The 24,938-nt window shown below is 51.5% G+C and overlaps 7 protein-coding genes across 7 annotated transcripts; 4 read left to right on the forward strand and 3 right to left on the reverse strand.

The window, feature by feature from the left end:
- Positions 1-1,748, reverse strand: KD926_002845 (WD40 repeat-like protein; the record flags this gene model as incomplete). Its single annotated transcript, XM_053094412.1, has 3 exons — positions 136-539; positions 593-687; positions 754-1,748. Coding segments are annotated over 3 exons (1,494 nt in total), but the record flags the coding sequence as incomplete, so codon positions are not given.
- A 2,298-nt stretch (positions 1,749-4,046) lies between these two features.
- On the reverse strand, positions 4,047-5,574 carry KD926_002846 (Auxin Efflux Carrier superfamily; the record flags this gene model as incomplete). The annotated part of the gene is made up of 4 exons (XM_053094413.1): positions 4,047-4,139; positions 4,188-4,368; positions 4,429-5,254; positions 5,346-5,574. 4 exons carry the CDS (start codon positions 5,572-5,574, stop codon positions 4,047-4,049), a joined length of 1,329 nt encoding a protein of 442 aa, XP_052950798.1.
- Positions 5,575-6,034: 460 nt separating this feature from the next.
- Positions 6,035-7,642, reverse strand: KD926_002847 (oxygenase MpaB family protein; the record flags this gene model as incomplete). The annotated part of the gene is made up of 4 exons (XM_053094415.1): positions 6,035-6,292; positions 6,423-7,110; positions 7,158-7,186; positions 7,259-7,642. 4 exons carry the CDS (start codon positions 7,640-7,642, stop codon positions 6,035-6,037), a joined length of 1,359 nt encoding a protein of 452 aa, XP_052950799.1.
- A 1,136-nt stretch (positions 7,643-8,778) lies between these two features.
- KD926_002848 (vacuolar ATP synthase catalytic subunit A) lies at positions 8,779-14,279 on the forward strand (the record flags this gene model as incomplete). Its single annotated transcript, XM_053094416.1, has 12 exons — positions 8,779-9,153; positions 9,243-9,327; positions 9,398-10,065; positions 10,118-11,014; positions 11,071-11,123; positions 11,823-11,892; positions 11,987-12,081; positions 12,159-12,909; positions 12,968-13,609; positions 13,660-13,918; positions 13,977-14,061; positions 14,111-14,279. The coding sequence occupies 12 exons, from the start codon at positions 8,779-8,781 to the stop codon at positions 14,277-14,279; spliced, it is 4,149 nt and encodes a 1,382-aa protein (XP_052950800.1).
- Positions 14,280-16,039: 1,760 nt separating this feature from the next.
- On the forward strand, positions 16,040-16,992 carry KD926_002849 (uncharacterized protein; the record flags this gene model as incomplete). Its single annotated transcript, XM_053094417.1, has 6 exons — positions 16,040-16,287; positions 16,339-16,391; positions 16,445-16,504; positions 16,559-16,636; positions 16,689-16,766; positions 16,835-16,992. The coding sequence occupies 6 exons, from the start codon at positions 16,040-16,042 to the stop codon at positions 16,990-16,992; spliced, it is 675 nt and encodes a 224-aa protein (XP_052950801.1).
- Positions 16,993-17,451: 459 nt separating this feature from the next.
- On the forward strand, positions 17,452-18,535 carry KD926_002850 (carbon-nitrogen hydrolase family protein; the record flags this gene model as incomplete). Its single annotated transcript, XM_053094418.1, has 3 exons — positions 17,452-17,496; positions 17,568-17,656; positions 17,710-18,535. 3 exons carry the CDS (start codon positions 17,452-17,454, stop codon positions 18,533-18,535), a joined length of 960 nt encoding a protein of 319 aa, XP_052950802.1.
- Positions 18,536-19,199: 664 nt separating this feature from the next.
- KD926_002851 (potassium transport protein TRK1/TRK2) lies at positions 19,200-24,361 on the forward strand (the record flags this gene model as incomplete). Its single annotated transcript, XM_053094419.1, has 6 exons — positions 19,200-19,233; positions 19,305-19,497; positions 19,557-19,566; positions 20,001-20,477; positions 20,557-20,710; positions 21,804-24,361. 6 exons carry the CDS (start codon positions 19,200-19,202, stop codon positions 24,359-24,361), a joined length of 3,426 nt encoding a protein of 1,141 aa, XP_052950803.1.
- Between the last annotated feature and the right edge of the window lie 577 nt (positions 24,362-24,938).

Consider the following 24,938-nt stretch of genomic DNA (forward strand, 5'->3'; position numbering starts at 1 on the left):
TCTGTTGTTTGTTTTTTTTTTTGTTTTCAACTCCCCCGGGCCCCTAAAACCCAAAAAATTACCCAACGGTTATAACACCCCAAAAAAAAAAAAAAAAAAAAAAAAAAAAAAAAAAAAAAAAAAAAAAAAACTCACCTCAACGTTCCAAACGCGAGCTTTTTTGTCCTGGGAGCAGGTGATGAGTTTGGTATCATCCGGACTCCAGCTGGCATGGGCCACTCCGTCGTCGTGATCCATCAACTTATGAATGACGGCAAACGTTGTCGTGTCGTAAATGATGACGCTATGGTCCCGGCCAGCCGTGACTAACTTCGTGCCATCATGGGAGAATTGACAGTACCAGACTTCGTCGGAGTGTTGGTTCAGTTCGATCCCTGTCCGAAGCGGGAAATCATTGCGGTCGCACGTATGGTCCGAGTACAATGACGGGGGAGATGCGGTGTTGTGATATCGGCATTGGTTAATTTGATTTTGCTTGACGTGATTGAGCAATATAGCCAGGCGATTATCTGGAATCATCACGGACGGGGAGATGGATTCTGGCGGTGGTTAGTTCTGCAAGTGTGTAGAATATGAAGGCTGGGGTACTCACTGGATAGATCTGATAAGAGTTGTTCCCGCGAAAAGGCCATTGGGCCGTTCAAGCCAACCTGATCGCGAAGATGCTCAGGAGGGCACATGAGAAGACTTTGACAGCAGTTAGCATAAATGCTCGTGGGCAGATCATAGACAACTTTGGAAGTTGAAACTCACCTGGATAGAGCATGAAGACGGGCAATATCGTAGTTGAGAGGCGTCAGTTCGTGGCGAAGAACAATGAGTGCAGCTGCGAGATCACGGCTCTCCAGCATTTCCAGGAACTTCTGCTGTCGGAGGTAGAAGAGCATCTCGTTCAGCTCGGCATCCTCCACCAGCACCAATCGCTCCTTCGCAGGTGTGTAATCCCGACCGTTACTTAACGACCGCCCATTTCCATCTGGATAAAACGAATGTATCAAGATCTTCTCGGCCTCGGCCCATCGCCCATCCAGCACCGCACCCCGGAATGTAGCAACGCCAGCACTTTCCAGCTGATAACCACTTTCCTTGCTCAGCATCGACGCCGATCCATTGTACCCCAGCTCGAACAAACTCTGGATCAGAATCCGGGTGACTTCCTCTCGATCATGGCCGAAATATGTCGAAGACGCGGGGGGTAGTTTCTGCGACCCGTTCGTGTGCAGATCACCGTTGGACGCAATAAACGAGGCCTGGCCATTCAAGGCATGAGAAAGACCCGCCTTCTGGGACGGGGACGCAGTGGAGCCGTTAGACGCATGAGAAGGACCATTCAGACTCGAAATTCCATCCGGACGCATATTTGCCAGGCGCCTGCGCTTGGGGGATGGCGAACGGCCTTCTGATAGGGTGCGGGACTGGATACTGGAGTGATCTGGAAAACTGGCCTCGCTTGCCGTGCGTTCTCCCAGGCGACCGCCTGTTATACCCTCGGTAGTTTCTCCGGAAGTCTCGGGGGTGCTACTGCGGCGACGACGGCGACGGGATGACGACGAATTCAAGCTCCCGTTCACGCGGGCAGACCTGCGGTAACCGTCGACGAAGGATACGGGATTTGAGGAGGGCGGGAGGTTGCTTGCGGCGGCGGCGGCGTAGCTGTTCGGTCGGGACGAGGAAGATCGGGAGGGGATAGGAGGAATGGGGTGGTCGGGAGCGGCGGAGGGTGTATAGGTGGGTGAATCGTTTGCCAGCTCGAAGGCTTTGTAGATCTGCCCGTTCACCTAGCTCTGTAGAAGAACCAGGGGAGCAGATCTCTTAACAGCGGCGGGTCACTGTGATGCTCGCCGAAGAAGCTCGGGGATTAGATTGTCAAAAGCTCGTCAGAGGCTTGGAGGTCTGCCAATGGTCGGAAAGAAAGAGGGGAAGTAGTCCTTTTTTTTTTTGGTGGTGGTTTTTAATCGTTGGACTGCGAGATAGAAGTCGGTGAGAGAGAAAGAGGAGGGGTGAGGTAAAATGATAAGTTGGGGTAGGGGGGTTGATTGATAGTCGAAGAAAACGCCCCAGGAATGCACGGGCGGAGAGGAGAGGTTCTTATCGGTAAGGTAAGGTGACTTAGTGTCTTAGTGAGGTTCGGGGAAGGCGCCAACGGAGAAGGGACGACGATGTGGAGGGGTGAGGGGAGGAAGGTAGGTAAGTAAGTAGTAAGTACAAGGGAGAGCTTGAGATTCTGTACAAACAGTAAAGAAACAAGAACCGCAGAGAATGAGGGATTTGATCGAAAAGAAGGGAGAGAAGGCAGTAGGAGAGCCGAGAGAGAGAGAGAGAGAGAGAGAGGGAGGGAATCTGCGAGGGAGAGAGTTCGTTAGGAAAGACGAGGTTTCCAAAGCATCGGCGGTTGCAGTCTTAGTTCGCCGTGGGGCGAGTCACGCCAGGGCTTGGGCACGTTATCACGGCAAAAAGTGTGAACCTGGGACCGTTCGAAATATCGGCAGGTCTTGCTTTTAGGTCTGGTCTTTTCTTTTTCTCCCATTCCATGACGGCGCAGTCTTGATTGCCTTCCTCTGGCGTCATCCCGTGGACGTACGTATTCCTACTCCGTAGTAACTCTCTGAGCTACACGGGAAGACCAACGGTCTCAAGCAGCCATCTTCCTTCCCTCAGAACCCTACATGTACGAGATCCAAAAGGGGAACTCAGCAAGAGGTCTATGAGAGCAATAAATAGACAAGCAAGAAAACAGGCGTTTCTAGCAAACACACTGGGCGGTCAACAACACTACGGGCTACGGACTATGAATACCTCGCCAACATAGTACCAGCCAAAACACGCAATACGATTCGATCAGCTGGAATCCCCCCGCAGGTGACTGGTCTCTACGCCAATCTGGAGTCGAGGATAACAGGGAGAAGCTAATTGTAGGCTGACTCGCCAGGGGAAACGGGTATTCGAAGGAGATCAACGCATCACCTGCTCCGACAGATGGGCCATTGTGGTCCGGTGTTGGTGTTCAGACAGTCGACATGATTGACCCTGGCGACTGATACACGAAGCCCAAGCCCAAGCGATCGAGAAAATTGACATGAAAGAAACGAAGGCAAGCTCGTCTCGAAACGAAACGCCCTGAAACCCACGTCAACGGTGGAGACCCGGCCATCTGGTACCAGTGAAGCAGGTCCAGGTGGACTATCAACAGCATCCCGGACGAAACCCCTTGAAAGTTGAAACCCGATCGACTCAATCCCCGCGATCAAGCAGCGCCGTTAGGTACAATCGGATGCATACCCAAGGGGAATGAATTGAAAGGACGGACTCGGGTACATCCGCAATCGTCCGTTTCGGGGGTGCCGGAGTCTTTTCCGGATGAGTCCGAACTTCCGTCGGAGGTCCGTCTAGAGTAGAGGTCGTGATGGACTCGCCTGTAAGGCTAGAGCTCTACTACATGACTTAACCATGATCCATCTCTCTGCAAACATCCTCAGATCTAGAATATGGAGCGACGCTGAAGAATGAAAGGTTACACCGAATGGCGGGGATCTGACCTCATGATGATGCTTTCTGCTTCCCCACATCCCTTTATATCTTCGGCGGCGGTCCCGTCTTTTGCCATTCTTTATTCAACCATCTACCTCACTCCAACCTTAAAACACCTTCAGAACAACCTCACACCTCACTTCAAACCCTACATCATGGCTTGCGACTGCAGCAGCGGAGGCTCCTGCGGGTGCTCTGGTCCTCAGAACTGCACCTGCGGTCAGTCGTGTACCTGCAAAGGATGTGGCGTATGTAGCGCCCCTGGAATCGTTGGAATGCACGAGGCTAACCCGTTGGCCCTTACAGAAGTAATTGCCTCCCACATTCTACTGTCGATTTGAACTGGATATGGAAGTGAAAATGAAATGAATGATGCAGCTTACGAAAAGGAGAATGAAGTGGATGGGAAGGAGTTTGTACTGTACACAGATTATACTGGATGCGTGATGATCCTTAACAGTCTATGATCTGAATTAACATATCGAGTTCATATCTCAAATCATCTTCGCCCCTTGTATTCACATGGCGCTCTTATACTCCAGCACGGCCTGCGACGCCTTGAGAGCTCCCGTAATGCTGAAACAGATGAACGGCGACAGCGCGTACAGAATCTATGCTAGTTAGCCTCTGTCTTTAATTTAATATGGTGGAATACTCACCATCAACGTCTTCGCAACGGCCATCTTCTCCGCCTGCGATACCTTAGCCAACTCCGCCAGCCCCGAAATGACCAGCGCCGGCGGTCCGGCCGGCATCAGCATCAGACTGAACCAGAGGATGGGATCTGTTCCAAATAGATCCGTGCGTCTCGCAAGGAGGTAAATCAGTGAGATACTCAATCTATCTTTCATTAGCATGTATCGCTCCACCAAGGATAAGTCTCGATAGAAAAGCACTCACGCCGGCCACAAAACCAACCGCACGACAAAAATCGTCGCGACGGCCTTGAACGGCGTTCGGCCCGAAGCAGCTCCTCCACGGCCTCGCATCTGCTCAAAGCTGATGCCGAGCTTACCCCCCACCACAAATATCTGCAGGGTTGTGAACAGCTTCCCGACATTCTTCACGCTAGACGTCAGCCACGCATTGAAGATTCCTCCGTCCTCATACGACGCAAAGAACGCCTTATGCAATTGCGGCACGAGACCTAACACTGCGCCTAACAGCGTACACCCGATCGCCACATCCGTGAACGGCGATTTGAACGGCGTCAGAATCTCCTGTCCTACGCGACGCAGCGACACTGAGGCTCTAGACATCCAGTCCTTCAGCCTCGACCCCAACCCTCGTTCACGCTTCAACGGCCCATACCTAGCCAGCAAAGACGTCTCCTCATCAACCCCTTCACCGGGGTAGGGGTAGTGGTACCCTTCTACGCGGGACCGTCCCTCTTCCTCGGCATCATCATCACCTTCCCCTTCCCCTTCATCCTGCTCATCCCCCTCCCTCAACATCTTCGGCCCAACCGCATACCCAATCGTTTTGCTAATCACAGCACAGAGCAGGAAATAGCTTTGCGCGCGCGCAATCGCATCAGACTCGGTATCTCCATCCTCGATGATCAGCTTCAAACTGCCCACGCTCTCGAGGCTCTGGAGCAGAAGCAGTGGGAGCGAGGTCGTGTTGTTGAATGCGCACGCGGGAGTCACCCACGCTGGGAGTTTCAGGATCTTGGAGATCACGTACGCGAGACCGATTGAGATGGTGGTGTAGATTATTGACCATGCTGTTTTGGGTAGGGTTAGCGTTTAGCGATTAGCATTCGCATGGTTACTCGATTAGATATTCCGACTCCTTTATAGAAGAAGAATACATACCAACAACAGGACCATAATTGGCCAAATTCCCCAACTCCAACTGCTCACCCAGATGCACGACAATCAGGGCCGGAAGAAGCAATTTCATGCCTAATCCGGCGATATCATCAATGGAGGATTTCTGGATCAAGCGGAGTCGTTGCGCCGCGGCCCCGTAGGCCATTGTGAGCAATACTGAGACGCATGCTTGGAGGGCACCGAGAAGGGGCACGATGATCCCCTTGTCCATTTTTTTGGTTTCTTTCTATCTTTCTTTCTTTCTTTTTTTGGTGTTGGGTTCTGTGTAAAGGGGGTTGAAGGTTTATTCAGGGATTAGGCACTATGTTATTTTATATTATTTTTTTTGGTGATGGTTTATTTGGTTTTCTTTTGTTCCTCGTTGGATGTCGTCATAATTGCGATGACGATGGGTATCGTATCCGGATTTGACTTGGTTTGGGATACTGTCATACAACACGAGAGAAGTTTAGATAGTTCTAAACCTGGAGATTGAATTTCAGATCTCGAATGTTGGATGAAAATAATTGGTCGAAGACAAATAACGTTAGATAAGTTTTCTAAAACCGTCCCTACTATAGACCTAGCATGAACTATATATCTACCTACCATTTAACTTCCCTTCCCCATACCTTCCACCCATATACTTAGTATTGACTCGCACATTCTGACAACCCCCTCAATACAACTACCTAAACAAGCATCCCAGTCGTCAACATCTTTAGACCAAACACCGTTCCGCAAAACAACGTCAACACGGTCATGAGACCGGCCAGCAGACCTAGGTGCGCTAGATGTTCGATCCCGTACTGTGTTGCTTTGATCTGGTTGCGTTTCCCGAGTTTCGTGGTGCGTGTGTAGAACGGCACGTACTTGAACTCGAAGAAGGATTCGCCGCCTAGTCCTTCGGTTTTGTCGGTGATGAGGGTGTAGTAGAGTCTGCGACGGAACTGGGTGGGTTTTATGTTAGTATTGGATACGTGTGTTTAGTAAGGCGGGAAGCGGAAGATAGACAGAGACGGGAGGAGAGAGAAAGCATACAGCAATAAACGTTTGATCCAATCCCGGAAACAATCTCACCCCATAACAAACGCCCATCACAACAAAACAATACCCATAAATCAGCGCCCGATAGTACCAACTCGGCCGCGGTAGATCCAGCCGATCAGACAACATATGACCATTCAGGTGTCTGGCCATGGCCTCCATGAACTCCTTGGACGCATACGTTGGCGCCGTATTCTCCAACCCGAGAATGATATTCTGCGCTAGGATCTTCCCTACATCTGTCGGGTTGATCTCAGACACAAGGAGCGACTCCATCATCGCGCGACCGGTCGCTTGCGATCGGAACGGCTCCGTCGGCGTCCCCATGTAGTATGCGACGAGACGCCACAGGGCCAGATAGTCGTTGATTTCCCCGTCGCGGAGCCAGATGCCTTGCCGGGGAAGACCGATCCAGATGACGCTCGTCGAGAAGGTGTTGATGGTGGCGATGCAGTCGAGGTCGCTGATGGGGATGCCGTATTCCTCGACGTTGTAGTATTCAGGACGCTGTGCGACGAGCTTGAGGATTCGGGAGCGCACTGAGGCGTGGAGGAGTCGGACCCGGACGGACGAGATGTGGCCGTCTCCGCCGGGCTTTATGGACTTGAGAGATAGAGATACTTGGAGGACGTGTTGAAGGGTCTCGAGTAGTCGGCGTCGTACTACGTCTGCGGAAAATCCGCCGGTGCGGGTTAATGTCTCGACAACGCGTCCGGAGCCCCTGATGATGTTAGTTAGGTGGTCTAAGTATAACTGGAGAATACTAACATGCCGCCCAAGAGGCTTTCGAAGCTCAGCTATACCATGACATAGCCTCTTATTAGCAATGTCCCATCTAGTCAGCCCAGCCCCGTGAACTATAAACTCACCACATTGAGTATCGGAAGCCCATAACGAAAAAACACTTCCTGTCCTCGTTTGATCTGGTCCCAGTCTACCCACTCCGGGACGGTGTTGATCTCCGTCCACAGCTGGTCGAGCTTAGGATCCTCTTTTGCATGTTCCTCAAGCAGAGAATACAAATCCCTCTTCGGTCCTTTCGATGCCTCTGGTGGCCCAGATGCAGATCGAGGAGCACTCTTGGGCGGCGAGATCTCGTCCAGGCGCTCGAGACATTCATCAACCAGCTTGTCGTACGTGAACATCCTGGGCTGGAGCTGCTCTGGGGAGGTATGAAGGTCCGTCCAGCGAAACGAGTAACCCCAGTGGTGGTAGATATCACCTTTGTCGTGTTTGGACGTGGGGTGAGCCATCTTTGCAGTAGATTAACAAGGCGAAACCGTTAGTCTAGACAACAAATGAAGAGTGTATAATATTCCATGCAAGACAACAAAAGTCAATATTGTAAAAGAAACGAGTCTACACAACAAACCCCATCGGCACTGCTTGTGCAAATCGAGGGTTTATAGACATGGCATTACCCCCTTCCCCCCAGCTCACATGAGCACAGTGAAGCGCGAATACCATGATGATACAAAAGAGAGCAACCGAGAAGCCACGGAGAAGCCATGGAACGAGGTAGTGCAAGGTCCTATTCCTATTTGTGTAGCACCGTCTTAGGGCATGTGAACCGGCTCCAAGGCCGTAGTACCGTGCGGGGAAACGATGAAGATTGGACGGATCCACAACGATCATCGCCCGCTGACACATGGGCAGATTCATTCGATGCATTCGCTAGTTGTGTTTTTGGTGTAGGCAGATTTTCTGGAGAATGTGACAGCCTTTATTCCTCAATTGGTGTGGAAGTTGACTCAGAGAGGATGCTCCGATCCCTCCGGCTCGCAGAAGTCAGGATTCAGTAAGGCACTGCGTCCATGAGACTGCCATCAAAGGACTAATATAGGAAAGCCTTCCATATAGACCTGGCCGCCATTTGATAGAGAGGTAGCCAGCGGCGGGATTCGATTCTTAACACTCTCAGGGGCAAGCTCATTGATGCCCAAGTTATGGATTTATAGGCGGATATCCCCCTTGTATACTCTCAATTTTTTGTTGACCAGATTTAGATGTACACCCGCCAGAATGGCTTTCCTTGAGAGAGACCCAGGTCAGTATTCACAGTCTCTCGGAATATTTAACCTCGCCGCCTTTGACCGCTGCGCCATGACCAGCAGGTGGAGATGCCGTCAATATTGGTATTGGCCGTTTGAACATGTCCAGGCACTGCAGGCAGTCCATCGGAGAAAAAGCAATCAATCAATAATAACTACCTCCCATCCGAAAATAATTGATCCAAGTCACAGATCGACCAAGACCGGCACGGGGGACGAGCGACTACCGGTAGTTAACTAGTTAGCACCCGGGCTGAGTAACCTTCCAAGACAGTCAAGACCAGATTGGACATTGGGCTGAACTCTCCTCCCAATCATTATTATTATTGGCAATCCGTATGTTAGGCTTGGGAGTGCGTCGACTGAAATCTCGCCCCTCCTTGCTGGATCTGATCGCCGGACAGGGTGTTGAGCAAGAGCAGCAGCAGCAGCAGCGAGAGAGAGAGGCAGACGGATCGAGGTCGTCATCACCGCCCGACCGCCCCGTGCCACCGCCCGTTTCGTCCACCTTCCCCAGCAGCACTCACAGCTCCGACGACTCCTCTCCCTCCACCTCCCTTCCCACTGTCCCCATCCACCTTCCTGTTTCACACACCATGGCCTCATCCAAGAGAGCCGCTGACACCGACGACGCTGCCCATGGCGCCGTCTTCTCCGTCTCTGGTCCCGTCGTCGTGGCCGAGAACATGATCGGTTGTGCTATGTACGAGTTGGTATGTCATTCCCTCCACCTCAGCAATGAAGCCTTGCGACCATGTGCCATCTGGCGGACCTGTTCGCTAATTATTCTCCGTGATTGTAGTGTCGAGTTGGGTATGACAAGCTTGTCGGTGAAGTCATCCGTATCGATGCCGATAAGGCCACTATCCAGGTTTACGAAGAAACGGGTACCTCCGCGCAACCCCTCTCGATCGCTTCCATGAAGCTTCATATCAACTGACACATGCATGCCTTCAGATGGTGTAACGGTCGGCGATCCCGTCACGAGGACGGGTAAACCCCTTTCGGTCGAGCTCGGTCCCGGTTTGATGGAAACAATCTACGACGGTATCCAGCGACCCCTGAAGGCCATCTCCGACCAATCCAAAGGTATCTACATCCCCCGTGGAATCACGGTGAATGCGCTGGATCGCGAGAAGAAGTGGGATTTCACGCCGGGTCAGTACAAGGTGGGCGACCACATCACGGGTGGTGATATCTGGGGTACCGTGTTCGAGAACAGCTTGCTCAACGAACACAAAATCCTCCTCCCGCCCCGTGCGCGCGGTACCATCACTCGGATCGCCGAGGCCGGAAGCTACACCGTCGAGGAGAAGCTGTTGGAGATCGAGTTCGATGGCAAGAAGTCCGAGCATGGAATGATGCAGACCTGGCCCGTCCGTGTGCCGCGCCCGGTGAACGACAAGCTGTCCTCCGACGCTCCCTTCATCGTCGGCCAGCGTGTGCTGGACTCTCTCTTCCCCAGTGTGCAGGGTGGTACCGTCTGTATCCCCGGTGCGTTCGGATGCGGTAAGACCGTCATCTCGCAGAGTGTGTCCAAATTCTCCAACAGTGATATCATTGTCTACGTCGGATGTGGTGAGCGTGGTAACGAGATGGCCGAAGTGTTGATGGATTTCCCGGAGGTTAGTTACACATCGCCTGGAATGTCTCGCTCCCCTATTGACTGGCTTCTAGCTTTCCATCGATATCAACGGTCGCAAAGAGCCTATCATGAAGCGTACCTGCCTGATCGCCAACACCTCCAACATGCCCGTCGCCGCTCGTGAAGCCTCCATCTACACCGGTATCACCATCGCCGAATACTTCCGTGACCAGGGCAAGAACGTGGCCATGATGGCGGATTCCAGTTCTCGCTGGGCCGAGGCCTTGCGTGAGATTTCAGGTCGTCTGGGAGAGATGCCTGCTGACCAAGGTTTCCCCGCCTACCTAGGTGCCAAGCTGGCCTCTTTCTACGAACGTGCCGGAAAGAGTTTGGCTCTGGGAAGCCCCGAGAGAAACGGCAGTGTCAGTATTGTTGCCGCCGTCAGTCCCCCGGGTGGTGATTTCTCCGATCCCGTCACTACTAGTACGCTGGGTATCGTACAGGTCTTCTGGGGTCTGGACAAGAAGCTGGCCCAGCGGAAGCACTTCCCGTCGATCAACACCTCCATGTCTTACAGTAAATACACCACCGTCTTGGACAAGTACTACGACAAGCACCACCCCGACTTCCCGCGTCTGCGTGAGAGCATCCGAGAGCTCCTGACCAAATCCGAGGACCTGGACCAGGTCGTGCAGCTGGTCGGAAAGGCGGCCCTGGGTGATTCGGACAAGATCACCCTCGACGTAGCCGCCATGGTGAAGGACGACTTCCTGCAGCAGAACGGCTACAGTGACTACGACCAGTTCTGTCCTCTGTGGAAGACGGAGTACATGATGAAGGCGTTTATGGGCTACCACGACGAAGCCCAGAAGGCCATCGCGCAGGGCCAGAACTGGTCCAAGGTGCGCGACGCCACTTCCGACATCCAGACTTCCCTGCGCAGCATGAAGTTCGAAGTGCCGGATGACGAGTCGGCCATCACGGAGAAGGTACGTCTTGACATTCTTCACCCCCCTCCAGTATCCCGTACTAAGTTCTCCTGCAGTACGAGAAAGTCCTGCAGAACATGTCGGAGCGCTTTGCCTCGGTATCGGATGAGTGAGCGCACCAGACGGGCGCTGTTGTTTTTGTCGAGAGCCTGTAGCATAGCAAATTCCCATTTTAGTCTTGTAGTTATTTTGCCATGTTTGAATGAATTAATCTCGTCATTCTTGAAGTAATCCCCGGAGTTGTTGTGAATTGGTCTTTTCAGGCAGCATTGTTTGGCCGCTTTGGGTGGCCAAAAAGCACATGACGCGTCCCTGTCCGATGGAGGCTGCCTAACAAACAGAAGCATTCAGAGTCATGGGCACCGGATGGGGGTTGTGACCTGTTCAAATATACTGCTACCTAGACTTCCCCCAAACCCCTGTCCAACGTGGTGGTTGTTGACTAGTACTACTTACTCCGTCAGCGACTGCGGCTGGGCAAAGGCCGAGAACTGCAACGGAAGCGAAAGTCTACACTTGGCCGTTCCTCTCGACCTTCCCGCCTTCTCTTCCTCCACTCCGACTCTACGCTAATCTGCTCCCTGCTACTTGCTCCCTCCGCACGCCGGATTCCCGCTGGGTTCATCCTCTCTTTATATAACCCTTCCCCTTTGCCCCTTTCTTCTCTTTTTCTTTCTCCAATTCGCTGCATACCCGCTTCCTGGATCTGTCGCCTGCCATGGCAAGCCCGACGAGCCTCTCGTGCGCGCTCTCTCCCCCCACCCCCTGGTCCCTCGTGTTGACTACCGCCGTTCTGACTCGTGAGCAGCATAAATGTGAACGATCCTAGCTTGATCTCGCTGGTCAATAAGCTGCAGGATGTCTTTACGACAGTCGGGGTAAGTGGTTTTTCTATTGATTGAAAATGCAGTGGCCTGTTTCCCGCAGCCCCTCCGTCGGAGACTTGACTGACACCGCTTGTTCGCTTTTTAGGTTCACAACCCCATCGATCTGCCTCAAATTGCCGTCGTTGGTTCGCAGTCTAGCGGTAAGAGTTCGGTTTTGGAAAACATAGTCGGTCGCGATTTGTAAGGGTTCCTGTGGATGCATGTCATTGTGTGATGTGGAGAACAACAGGCTAACCAGGGGGTTCTTTCCACAACAGCCTCCCCCGTGGATCCGGCATTGTCACTCGACGACCCCTTATCCTGCAGTTGATCAACCGACCCCCGCGGAGTGCGCAAGCGAACGGTGCTCAGGAGGAGAAGCTGGAAACAACGGATAAGGAGGCCAACCTGGACGAGTACGGCGAGTTTCTCCACATCCCCGGTCAGAAGTTCTACGATTTCAACAAGATTCGCGAGGAGATTGTGCGCGAGACGGAGCAGAAGGTCGGCCGCAATGCCGGAATCTCGCCCGCCCCCATCAATCTGCGCATCTACTCGCCCAACGTCCTGACCCTCACCCTGGTCGATCTGCCCGGTCTGACCAAGGTGCCGGTGGGCGATCAACCCAAGGATATCGAGAAGCAAATCCGCGACATGGTCTTGAAGTACATCAGCAAGCCCAATGCGATCATCCTGGCCGTCACCTCGGCCAACCAGGATCTGGCCAACTCCGACGGCTTGAAGTTGGCACGTGAGGTCGATCCGGAGGGTCAGCGCACCATCGGTGTGTTGACCAAGGTCGATCTGATGGACGAGGGAACCGATGTGGTGGATATTCTTGCGGGCAGGATTATCCCTCTGCGCCTGGGATACGTGCCGGTGGTCAACCGTGGTCAGCGGGACATTGAGAACAAACGACCCATCGCCTACGCCCTGGAGCATGAGAAGAATTTCTTCGAGGGACATAAAGCGTATCGGAATAAGTCGTCCTACTGCGGAACGCCGTATCTGGCCCGGAAGCTGAATTTGGTGCGTCCTGCCGCGTTTGAATCGAGGAGGTGTGGTGATACTGACTGACTGTTGTTAGATCCTGATGATGCACATCAAACAAACCTTGCCCGACATCAAGGCCCGCATTTCGTCCTCCCTCCAAAAATACACCTCGGAATTGTCGCAGCTGGGTGACTCGTTGCTTGGTAACAGCGCAAACATCGTTTTGAACATCATCACGGAGTTCAGCAACGAATACCGCACTGTCTTGGAGGGTAACAACCAGGAGCTTTCGAGTATGGAGCTGTCGGGTGGTGCCCGTATTAGCTTTGTTTTCCACGAACTGTACTCCAACGGTATCAAGGCGGTCGATCCTTTCGACAATGTCAAGGATATTGACATCCGTACCATCCTGTACAACTCCTCCGGTTCTTCGCCCGCGCTGTTCGTCGGTACCACCGCTTTCGAGTTGATCGTCAAGCAGCAGATCCGGCGACTGGAGGATCCTAGCTTGAAATGTATCTCGCTGGTCTACGACGAGCTTGTGCGCATTTTGGGCCAGCTTCTGAACAAGCAGCTGTTCCGCAGATACCCTATGCTAAAGGAGAAGTTCCATGCGGTTGTTATCAGTTTCTTCAAGAAATGTATGGATCCGACGAACAAGATTGTGCATGACTTGATTTCGATGGAGGCCTGCTACGTCAACACTGGTCACCCCGATTTCCTCAACGGTCAACGTGTAAGTCAGATATTACCGGCGTTTTACCTACCAGATACTGACAGAACAAGGCTATGACTATTGTCAATGAACGCCAGCAAGCCAGCAAGCCTACCCAGGTCGACCCGAAGACCGGCAAACCGCTTCCTCCTCGCGCCGGCAGCCCGTCGGTGGACCTTACCCAGGACGCCGGCAGCGGCTCTGGCTTCTTCGGTAGTTTCTGGGCTTCGAAGAACAAGAAGAAGATGGCTGCTATGGAGCCTCCCCCACCCGTTTTGAAGGCGTCGGCCTCGCTGTCTGAGCGTGAGAGCACGGAGGTTGAGGTGATCAGTACGTACAACCCGGTATATGATTTATGTGGTTTTATGTGGGGACTAACGCAGGACAGAGCTGCTTATTACGTCCTACTTCAACATCGTCAAGCGGACTATGATTGACATGGTTCCTAAGGCCATCATGTATACCCTTGTGCAGTATGTCTTGATTGATCCTACTATTATGCCTATGCTAACGACCGGTCAGATTCTCTAAGGATGCGATGCAAGGCGAACTTCTCGAGAACATGTACCGCAACAGCGAACTGGATGACCTGCTGAAGGAAAGCGACTACACTATCCGCCGACGAAAGGAGTGCCAGCAAATGGTGGAAAGTCTGGCTCGTGCCAGTGAAATCGTCAGCCAAGTGCAATAGATGCCCTCCACCCACCCTCCTCTACATCTCATATTTTGAAAAGACAAGAATGGTTTTCGGTTCTTAAACCAGCGCAAGTCTAGTTCTTGGCCGTTGATTTTTGGGAGGAGGAATTTTTATCTCACGCGCGAGGAAGTTACGTATCTAAAGTTTCCCTTATTTATGTTCATCGTTCATCTGTTCCTTTGCGCTACGCAGTTTCGAGCCCTTCCATACCATACCACAACACAACATGACACGATTTGTTCTTTGTCTTTTCTCTGCCCTGCCCTGCCCTTCCTCTCTTTCCTCTCTTTCCTCTATTTTCTGTTTCGGATGTCAGGTGGGCTTGGGTTGTCAAGATTTCATATCATGAATTTGTATCGCCTATCATAATGATTGTTTTGTGGTTTGATCATGTTGTTTCTTCTTTTTCTTTGAGTCACGTTTTCTCTTTCGTCATCTACCTAGAATACAGTTCCTCTTAACCTACCTAGTAGCTTAGCTTGGCGTGGCAGCTTGTTTCTTGTTCATGTATAGTACCATAGTTACTATTACTTTTTTTGTTGCTGTTTTATAGAAAGTAAATTCAATCGTTTGTTAGTCTTGTGTTTTCTACGTATGTTTTGTGTCGACATTCGGGCGAGGGGCGGACTTCAGGTGTGATGAATAGGGGCAGAAGGACATGAGTGAGAGCTATCCAACTACGGAGTAGAAACAAAATATATGCATGCCATTAATTATTTATGAAATAGGTAACATATTAGGGTAATTTAGGGCATTCGATTGCTAATTTGCTACATCGTACAGGCCCACGGTCTGGACGTTCATAAGGCTGTGTTCAATTAAGTCGATGGGGTTATGGAAAGGGGAATCAAAGAATGAAGAGAGTCAGGACTCTTGCATTAATCTTTATTTTTCTAACTCTCTGAATAAATTGTTTTCGGTATTCTTGTAGAATTAGCCATCGAGTTCTGGACGCCAGACCATAATAACATTTATTCGAGAAATTGTGACCCTAGAGCGTAGTTTCCAACAAAATGAACGCTACACCGTAGTCAGCAGTCAACAAGGCTTGATATATCGGGTTTCACTTGCAATATCAAGTCATGAACTAAAAACATGTTAATTTAAGCACTCCTGGGTAGTTAACTGTGGAGCCGGTAAGCAGTAAACCCGTGAAGCTTGGCTGGCTTGGAATCAGCCCATATCCACCGTTGGTTAGGTGAGAGCAATATAATATAAGCTATCAGTGCGGTGTAAATGGACTCCTTGGAATGATATCTGTGCTTTTCATGCAGGACTGGCCTAGAAATAGAGAGTGTATTCTGACCTCCCCTTTTAAGCGAAGCATGGGTTCAAACATTTGTCCGGCAAGGTACTCACTCCGTAACAGCTGCATCTGTCGAAAAATTTCCCCACCCTGTCAATATAAGCACTACTGCACGACCAAGAACGGCAGTTTGCCGTTTAGGTACCCTGACCTGGCAAACCCACCCATGGCTCAATCCCAAACATTGGTGGATCCACCCTGTATAGGAATGACACTAGGGCGGACCAACCTCCGAGGTGAAACAACTCCCGTCCCCTGAACTACACCAGTGTCCCGGAGATTAACTGGCCCTGAATCGTATGGACGGAGAAATATGGGCTTCGAACAGGGTAAATAGGATTCTCTCCGCTTTTGAACTGCTAGGTATATAAGACCCTGTTTCCCTTGGAGTTCCCGCCAATTCATCCTGACCTGTTCCTCAGATATCACCTCCCTTCTACCGCCCACCATGCATAGCTTCGCTGCCCTCGCCGCCCTCGCCGCTGTCGTCCTCGTCAACGCTCAGGAGAGCATTGAATTCGGTCCTGCTTTCTCTCTTGGACCTACTCAGTCATGGATCAAGGAAGCAGTTACCACGTTGGTTCTGCCTGAGGCACCCAGCCCCCAGGAGGACCGTCTCGCTCTGTGGCCCGGCATGGGTACCAGCGGTGGCGATCTGATCCAGGCTCTCGCCGTCTCTTTCTCGGACCCTAACGCGTGGGTCCCCTAATTGCGACACTTGCGATGGAGGTAACTAACACTATGAAGCAACTGTGGCGCCAAGGAGGGACAGTGGTGCACCTGGGCTAGCACCCTTCAGGGTAAGTACTCGTCCTGCGAAGCTGTCTGATTTACATAACTAACAGGACAACAGGTGAACAGCTCGGCGGAAAGCAGGTCCCTGCCTCTGCTGGTGACGAGGTCAAGATGCACTGTACGTATCTTCCATCCGCTCTTCGAATCGACATCAACTAACCACACCAAATAGACAAGTTCAACGACGAGACCAGCAAGTACGACCAGACCGTTTCCATCAACGGTGAAGTTGTCTCCACCCTGTCGACCAGTAAGCCTCTCCCCCGATTTCTAGTCCTACAATGCACTAACATAAACTTCAGGCTCCGGTCAAGCCCAGGGCTGGGGTACCGCCGTCGAGGCTCAGGACAACGCCTCCAAGAGCAAGGTCGCTGCTCACAGTACGTTTCCCGTCTAGCTTGCTTACGCCCATGACCGTAATTATGAGGATGATTGCTAATTCGAGCAGAGTACGTCGACACCACCATCATCCTGAACGCTGCCGACTCTACCTTCGCCGGCACCCTTGGCCTCAACAACGCCGACTCGACTGGCCTGAACACCGAGGACAACAAGACCTTCAAGGTTGATACCATTACCATCAACGCCCACACCTTTAACTTTTAAGTGCGTTGAGGATTGAGTGGGGAGTTTGACATGTGCTGGGTACATCAGGCTCTGGGGAGATGTGTATATAAGTAATGGATTTGACGTTCACTTGATGTGAGCGTGGATCTATGGATATTGAAAATGCATATTACTAATTGGAGTTCGGTTTATCTTGTAATGAAGAGGGCCCAAAGAGAAACGGTTTTCCTTGCCAGCCGCCATCCCAACTATGTACAATAACCAAAAGACAAGACCAACAATCAAATTATAGGGGAAAGCACGCCGCAGATAACCGGGATGACAAGATGAATAAAGTAATAAGTAATAAAGTCCGCATTACCTCCTCCATTCGCCTCCACACTACCCCAATTCCCTTGACCCACTTGATACGATCTACTCCAACTCCCCGCGATATTCTTAAAGCTATCTCCATCATCTCACCCCTGTGTACTTTGTACCTGTCACCTCCTAACAAAAATGGCACCAACTAAGCGCATCGCCGTCGGTCAATGGCATATCAAAGTCCGCTTCCAATCGTTTTTTCCCCTCCAGCAAACTTCCAGAATGGAATGAAAGGTCTAACCTCGATATAGGACCTCGAAGTCGAATACAATCACAAGAGAGCATGCCAATACATTCGCGAAGCCGCATCGCAAGGCGCCGAACTGGTCGTTCTTCCTGAGTAAACAACCCCTCTAAATCAGTCCACAACCATCCTATTAACCAAGCAACCAGGTACCACCTCAACGGATTCACCCCCACCTCCCCTCTCTACGCGACACAAGCATCCACCACCCAACCCTACCTATCAACCTACCAGTCTCTTGCCCGCGAACTCCAAATTTGTCTCGTGCCTGGCACCATCGTCGAGAAACACGGCGACCGGCTCTACAACACCGCGTACTTCATCTCGACCGACGGGTCCATCCTCGGCTCCTACCGTAAGAAAAACATCTGGCATCCTGAGCGCCCGCATTTGACTTCCTCTGGGGTCGACGAGCGTCATGAGGTTCTTGATACGCCGATCGGGAAGGTCGGGTTGTTGATTTGTTGGGATTTGGCGTTTCCGGAGGCGTTTCGTGAATTGGTTATTAGGGGCGCGGAGGTGGTGGTTGTGCCGACTTATTGTGAGTTTCTTTTCTTTGTCCCTCTATCTTCGGAATTCGCTCTGGTGATCGAGTTTATTACCCGACATAAGAAAGACGAAGAATTATTAACTTCAAGAAAAGGGACGAAACACGACGCCTCCCCCGCCCTTCTAGCGGCCAACCCAAACTGCGAGACCCTCCTCCTCGAATCACTACTCACGGCCCGCTGCTTCGAAAACACCTGCGCCGTGGTCTTCGCCAACGCCGCGTCCTCCGACGAAGACAGTGAAGCCAAGTTCCTGGGTCTTTCGGGCGTGCATGTTCCTGCCCTCGGAGCTGTTGGGAAAATGGGTTCTGAGGAAGGTGTGCGGACGGTGGATGTCGATATGGGGTTGGTGAGGCTAGCGGAGGAGAATTATAAAGTCAGAGAGGATTTGGGGAGGGAGGGGTGGCATTATGGGTATCAGCTTTAGGTGATGTGTTGGATGGTGTTTGTATATAGGTGGTTGGGTTCTGTGTTGATAGAGTGGGGATTACTCGGCCTATGTCCAGTTTGTATGTACTTGGACAAGGTAGGATCTGGGGTATAGGGAATAGTTCATGTTGGATACTATTTCTACCCCTTGTGACAACTTGATGGGTATGCAGTCGATCGATGATGGGTAGATACTCCGCGTTAGGTATGATTTGTTGGCACTGATAAAATTTGCTGCATTCTGTCTGTAGCTAACATGGAATACGGTCATGATGACTCGTCGTTAAGTAATATATTATCTGCCGTTGATATTCCAGAGCCCTAATAGTTGCGAACTATTTTCTACACAATCTGCGCCGCACGCCATGTCTAGCCTCTAATCAGGGAATACTTACAAGAATATGCAGCCACTATGCTCAGAGGAGCAACAATTGTAAAAATTACCATATGTGATTGATGACATGTGTAAATTATCATGACGTGGGGAGATCGTAATGCTGCTTTCATAAGGGAGCCGTCAACATGACGTAGGGTCCACCGTATACCTACTCACAGATATAAAAAGCCAAGTGACCACCCTTCTCGTAAGAATCCTAAAGAAATTTCATTTATATGTACCCAACAAGTCAAAGATTTACCAAGTTCTTCAAACATCCACAACCATGACTGACTTCGGCCGCAAAGACTTCTCCACTAGTAAGTCCTCTTCAGTCTCTAATCAACTACATTACGAAGATGAAAGGGTCTAACATATTCATCCCTTGCAGAGGCGGAAGAGAAGATCACGCCTGACTCGTCCAAGTCCACCGTCGACAAGATCTCCGAGACCTTCACAGATACCTCGGACCGGATCTTCGGTGCTGCTCAGCCCAACCAGGATAAGTCCGCCACGCAGCGCGCTTTTGACAGTGCTCGTGGCGAAACAGACAATCAGGCTCATGGCGGTAGCTCGCAGACTATGTAAGTCATCTGGGGGAGGGAAGTGTCTAGGCAGTGTGGCTAACGGCGGTCTCCTATAGTGGCGAGAAGGTTAAGAACGCTGTCGGAATGGGGGATAACTAGAACGGAACGGCTGTTTGTCACTGGTATGGTGACGCGATGATGGATCGGATTGTTCTGTTTTTCGATTAATATGGTGTGATAGGAAGGCATTGTTTATTCTCTCGCTGTCTTCTCTATCAATGTGATTACAACATAATTTATTATGAATACAAGGACATGATAATGCAATCTAACATGATCCATTGGTGGATGAATCCCCCTCGACGGTTGTAAGCGGCCAAAGCTGACGTCATTGGGGAGAGAACCGTCTACAATATACTCCATCCAGAGAGCCATGGGTAATGCCTTCGTATATGGACCGCCGCCGACCTTGGCAATACTGACATCAATAATGAATATCTGATCCCATTATTTGGTCGTAGACAGGTCCGGGTGACCCAAAACATCGCTAGTGAGGACAGACCGGCAAAGAGATCCGCGAGCAGCAACCACTTATCAAGAAGCTGAAATTACTGCTGCTGTTCAACCCATTACCAGAATGGATTGACACCACCCACGCCATGCGTTTCTACATGCACAACCCAGCGATCGAAGGAGGCATGCCGAACTCATACATCCCCATTCTACGGAAGCGACTGCATCTAACTCACGTCAAGACGAAGAGAAAGCACCCCAGCCTCTCGTCACCGGATCAAAGAATTCGTCGACTACTGCCACATCAACATGACCCAATTCGAGCCCTCCGATCTCGCCGCCTACCCGATCTCTCTGAGGATTTCTTCTCCCGCGCACACGGGTCCGATGGTCGACCGATTCACGAGCAGGAGGATCTTGCCAGCGCCGTGGTCGTCACGGACTCACGTATCGTGGCGTATGGAACCGTCAACGAAAGCAAAGGGCTCTGGATCAAGCGCGATCGCTTCTCCATTAGCAACTTGGTCATGGATCAGTCGCTTCTTTTCTCTCCTTTTTATTCCTCTTCTTTTTCGCGAGATATTAACAAGGTGTACGCTGTAGGATCCACGAGCAGTACCATTCGCAAAGGACGAGTTGGGGATCTTTCAATATGGAGGGTCATCGATTATCGTGGCATTCGAGAAGGGTCGGATTCAGTTCGACGAGGATCTGCTGAATATGAGTCGCAACGCAATTACCGTTGATGTTCAGGTTGGTATGAGTCTGGGTCAAGCAATTGAGAGATTATACGCTGTGATATCAAATCAATGACCCCTAATTAGGCAGCCAAGAAGGTGCAGAATGCCCGAAAATTTAGACCGACGGTGTCTCGTAGTTTAATTGAACAGTCCCCACTTAAGCTCCGACTCCTAGTTCACTAGTTAGACTAGTTTCCTCATGTCCCTGATGGTCAACGGAGATGGGTCAGATTATGGATCGGTGACGTTTTCTCATGATTGGGCCGTAAGTTTGACACCGGTCGCAGCCCGCGGACACCAGAGAGTGGGAACAGGCAGCAACAGACTCAGACTTTAGAGCGCACCCAAGCGATTCCAAGCGTCAGACTTTGCAAAGACTCGGCAGGACCCAGACTCAGACCGACCAGGTGGCGCGTCGAGTGTGGAACAGCACCGCCACCGGTCCAAGAACAGACGGATTCAGCTCGACAGGAGACGGTCGTCGGTGAGATGACTGCATCTGACAGACAGACTCAGAGATGCATGCGGAAAATGGAAATTGAAGTGGGCGATCGGGGCAGAAAGCGGTAATGCAGCCGAGCCTTCGCTGCCTGAGGACTTTGAGCGGTGCCAAGAACTCCCAGAGTCGGATTCCCCCCGTTGCTTTTTCTCGCCGCCGCTCTTTGCTTTTTCTCGCGAATTTCCACTTTTTAGCTTTGCTTGTGTTTTTCTTTTTCCTTCTCTGCATCTTCCCTTCAAAAGCGCTCGAAAATTCACTTCGTACTCGGTTCAGAGGACAGTTCATCGGCATCTCCCCTCGTTCGTTCTCCTGGTTCCCGTCACGGCCTACCGGCCATATAATCGACTTGATCTGCCGCATCCATCGTCATCTCCAGCATGCTTTTGTCTCGAATCCTTGCTTCGTTCAGATGTCGCTGGGCAATGTCTAGAGGCTAGCTGTGGCTGTCCCATCCTTGCATTCGTGCTACCTTCTGCACGATCATTTCTTCCTATTCTCCGGGGGACTGCGATCAACGGACATTCCTTTGGACTTTGACCCTCGTGTGCCCACGATAAGGCCGCCGCTGCACCGCGCGGGCTGATTGTTTATCCCGAATCTTCGATCTCTAGTCGCCTTTGGAACCCACTGTCTCTTCCTTCCTATCCTACCCCTCGCGTCGGACTTTCGGCTTCGTGACGATACTCGATCGACCTGCATTCCCAACGGCTCGGATCGGCGGTATAGCGGGGGCGCGGCGGGCTCTCTCTTCATTGTCAGGATGTCGTCCGCTTTTCTTCGCTCAGCGGCGGAGATCAAGTCTCGCATTCCGTTGCTCAAGGACGTTCATTTGAATTTCATCTTCCTTCATTACACCTACATCATCTTCGTCATCCTCCTTACGTCCGTCATCATGCTTGGTGGTAGTAATCTCGCCTACATCGATGCTCTTTTCTTCTGCGCGGGTGCGGCCACCCAGAGTGGGCTCAACACCGTGGATTTCAACTTGTTGTTCACCTACCAGCAAGTCCTCTTATATTTCGTGTCGATGTTGACCACTCCGATTTTCATTCATACGATGTTGGTCTTTGTGCGACTGTATTGGTTTGAAAAACGGTTCCAGCATGTCGTTCGAGACGCCCGAGCGTTGCGTCACACCCGGTCCCGATTGCGCACCATCACCGAGGACAAGGACCCCGAGTCGTATAACGTGGAGGAAAATGGCGTGAGGAACCGCTCAATTGTCGTGATGCGCAGCACCCAGGAAAATACTGGCGAAATGCCTCAAGAGCAATCCCCATCCCCCGACATGAGCGACTCGGGTTCTGTATCGGGTGCCGGTAAAGACGATAGCGTTTCGGAGGACGAGGAGAAAGCACAGAGAGGCAGACTAGGCTTTGGTCTAGGCAGCCTCCGGTTCCCCACTCAGTTAAGTCCTGACCAGCATATCGCGTTCCTGGAGAACCAGCGGAAGAATACCGGGGCGTTGCGCATTCCGAGCCCGAGGGAATACGATCGTGGCGGCGTGCCCCAGGTGCTCGAGGATCAGGAGGAAATCCAGGAGGTTCCGTCACCGCGGACTAAGGGTCGTGACGAGGCAGACAATCGGCATTCGGAGGAGGAGGAGGATCAGGTGGGACCTCTGGGCGCACCGCACATTACCATCAACGAGCCGGACATGGTACGGACTAAGACGAGAAACTCGACTTTCCCGCGTCTTGACACTCGCCCCACGATGCATGAAACGAAGGATGTCAATGATCCGTCGCCGTTGCAACGCACGACCACCCGGAGACCGACCTTTACCAGCGTATACCGCTCGTTGACGCAGGAACGAGACCGGAACACGCTTCCGTATCTCAGCTGGAACGCCACGGTCGCCCGCAATTCCAATTTTGTCGATTTGACCGAAGAGCAACGAGACGAGCTGGGTGGTATAGAATATCGTGCGCTGAAAACACTCGCAGTTGTTTTGATGTCGTACTACGTTTTATTTCACCTACTGGGAATAATCTGTCTCGTGGGATGGATTATGACCACGCATTGGGGCTCCGCGGTCACCCAGATCGGCCAGGGCCGACCGTGGTGGGCGATTTTCACCGCCGCATCGTCCTTCAACGATGTCGGTTTTTCAATCACCCCGGATTCGATGATGTCGTTCCAGGATGCCATTTTCCCCTTGCTACTTTTGACGTTCCTCATCGTCATCGGCAATACAGGTTTCCCTTGTATGCTTCGACTGATCATCTGGATGTTGTCCAAACTCACCCGCAAGGAAAGCCCTCTCTGGGAAGAACTGAGGTTCCTGCTGGATCATCCTCGCCGCTGCTTCACTCTTCTTTTCCCTCGCAATGCTACCTGGTGGTTATTTGCGATCTTGATTGCCTTGAACGGAATTGATGTGATCTTTTTCATCATCCTGGATTTGAACGATTCCACCGTGACGAAGCTCCCCGTTGGTATTCGCATTCTGGACGGGTTGTTTCAGGCAGCCTGCACTCGAACTGCCGGGTTCTCGGTCGTGTCTTTGTCCGACATCCATCCTGCCGTGCAGGTATCCTATCTGATCATGATGTATATATCCGTTTTCCCGATCGCCATTTCCCTGCGACGAACCAATGTGTACGAGGAGAAGAGTTTGGGGGTGTATGCCGACCAGGAAGAGGATGATGATGATAACCAGACTGCGCCCAGCTACATCGGAACTCACTTGCGACGACAACTCAGCTTTGATCTGTGGTACGTGTTCCTGGGGCTGTTCATCATCACCATCGTCGAGGGAGACCGTCTCCAGCGCACCGATCAGTATAACTTCCAAATCTGGTCTGTTCTTTTCGAAGTTGTCTCCGCCTATGGTACGGTTGGCATGTCTCTTGGCTACCCGGGGTCCAATGCCTCGTTTGCCAGTCAATTCCGAACCCTGTCAAAATTGGTTATTATTGCCATGCAAATTCGTGGCCGCCATCGTGGCTTGCCCTACACCTTGGATCGGGCCATTCTTCTCCCATCCGAGCATTTGCATCAAGATGAGATCACCGATGCCGAGCGACGCGTGCGCCGACGGACCTCCAGCTTCAGCCGGATGCCGTCGACCGACCGGCAGGACAATGGCACATCGTCGGGCATGGATCATCGAGACTCCATTCTCCGCCGACAGTCCACTCGACGATCGCAGCGTTCACAGCGATAGAATCTGTTAGACAGTTCGTTCCCTAGATGATTGGATTGGCGTTGAGTGATTGGGACGTGGTTTGTCACGTTTGTTTGATGTCACTTCTGGTTTAATTGAGCGTTTTTGCGTGCACTTGTACTCTTTTTGCGCTTTGTATATGTCTTGCATTGTCGCTTGACTGTGACAGATGTCATATAAATCTCATGTAAATCACGCAGCGGGCTGCGTCCTCGTCTAGAATCCGCTTACCTCGTTCATGACTCGTAATGGTTGGGGCGTTTCATCTGAAGGCCCAGTCGACTTCGGTTAACCTTTTCTTGGCAAGTGCTTGTTTCGCTGGTGTCATTTTTAATTGGGATCGATCAATCCGAGTTAGAGTGGCCACAATGTGGACCAAGTGAATAAGTATAATTGTCAAAGGTTAGCAATGTGCTTCTGGAGCTACTTGGTAACCGGGTAACCTTATCTACTCTAAGAGCGTCTGTCTGGGTTTGAATTGTGCTTGCTCTCCCTGGGCGGCGCTAGGCCGATCCCGGACCAGGCTAGATTGGAGGGTGCAAACAAAGCAAACAAAGCATACCCCCCAATCGGGAAA

Source organism: Aspergillus affinis (genome assembly GCF_023601865.1).
Source record: "Aspergillus affinis strain CMG 70 chromosome Unknown NODE_162_length_65894_cov_87_657657, whole genome shotgun sequence".
NCBI classification, from domain to species: domain Eukaryota; kingdom Fungi; phylum Ascomycota; class Eurotiomycetes; order Eurotiales; family Aspergillaceae; genus Aspergillus; species Aspergillus affinis.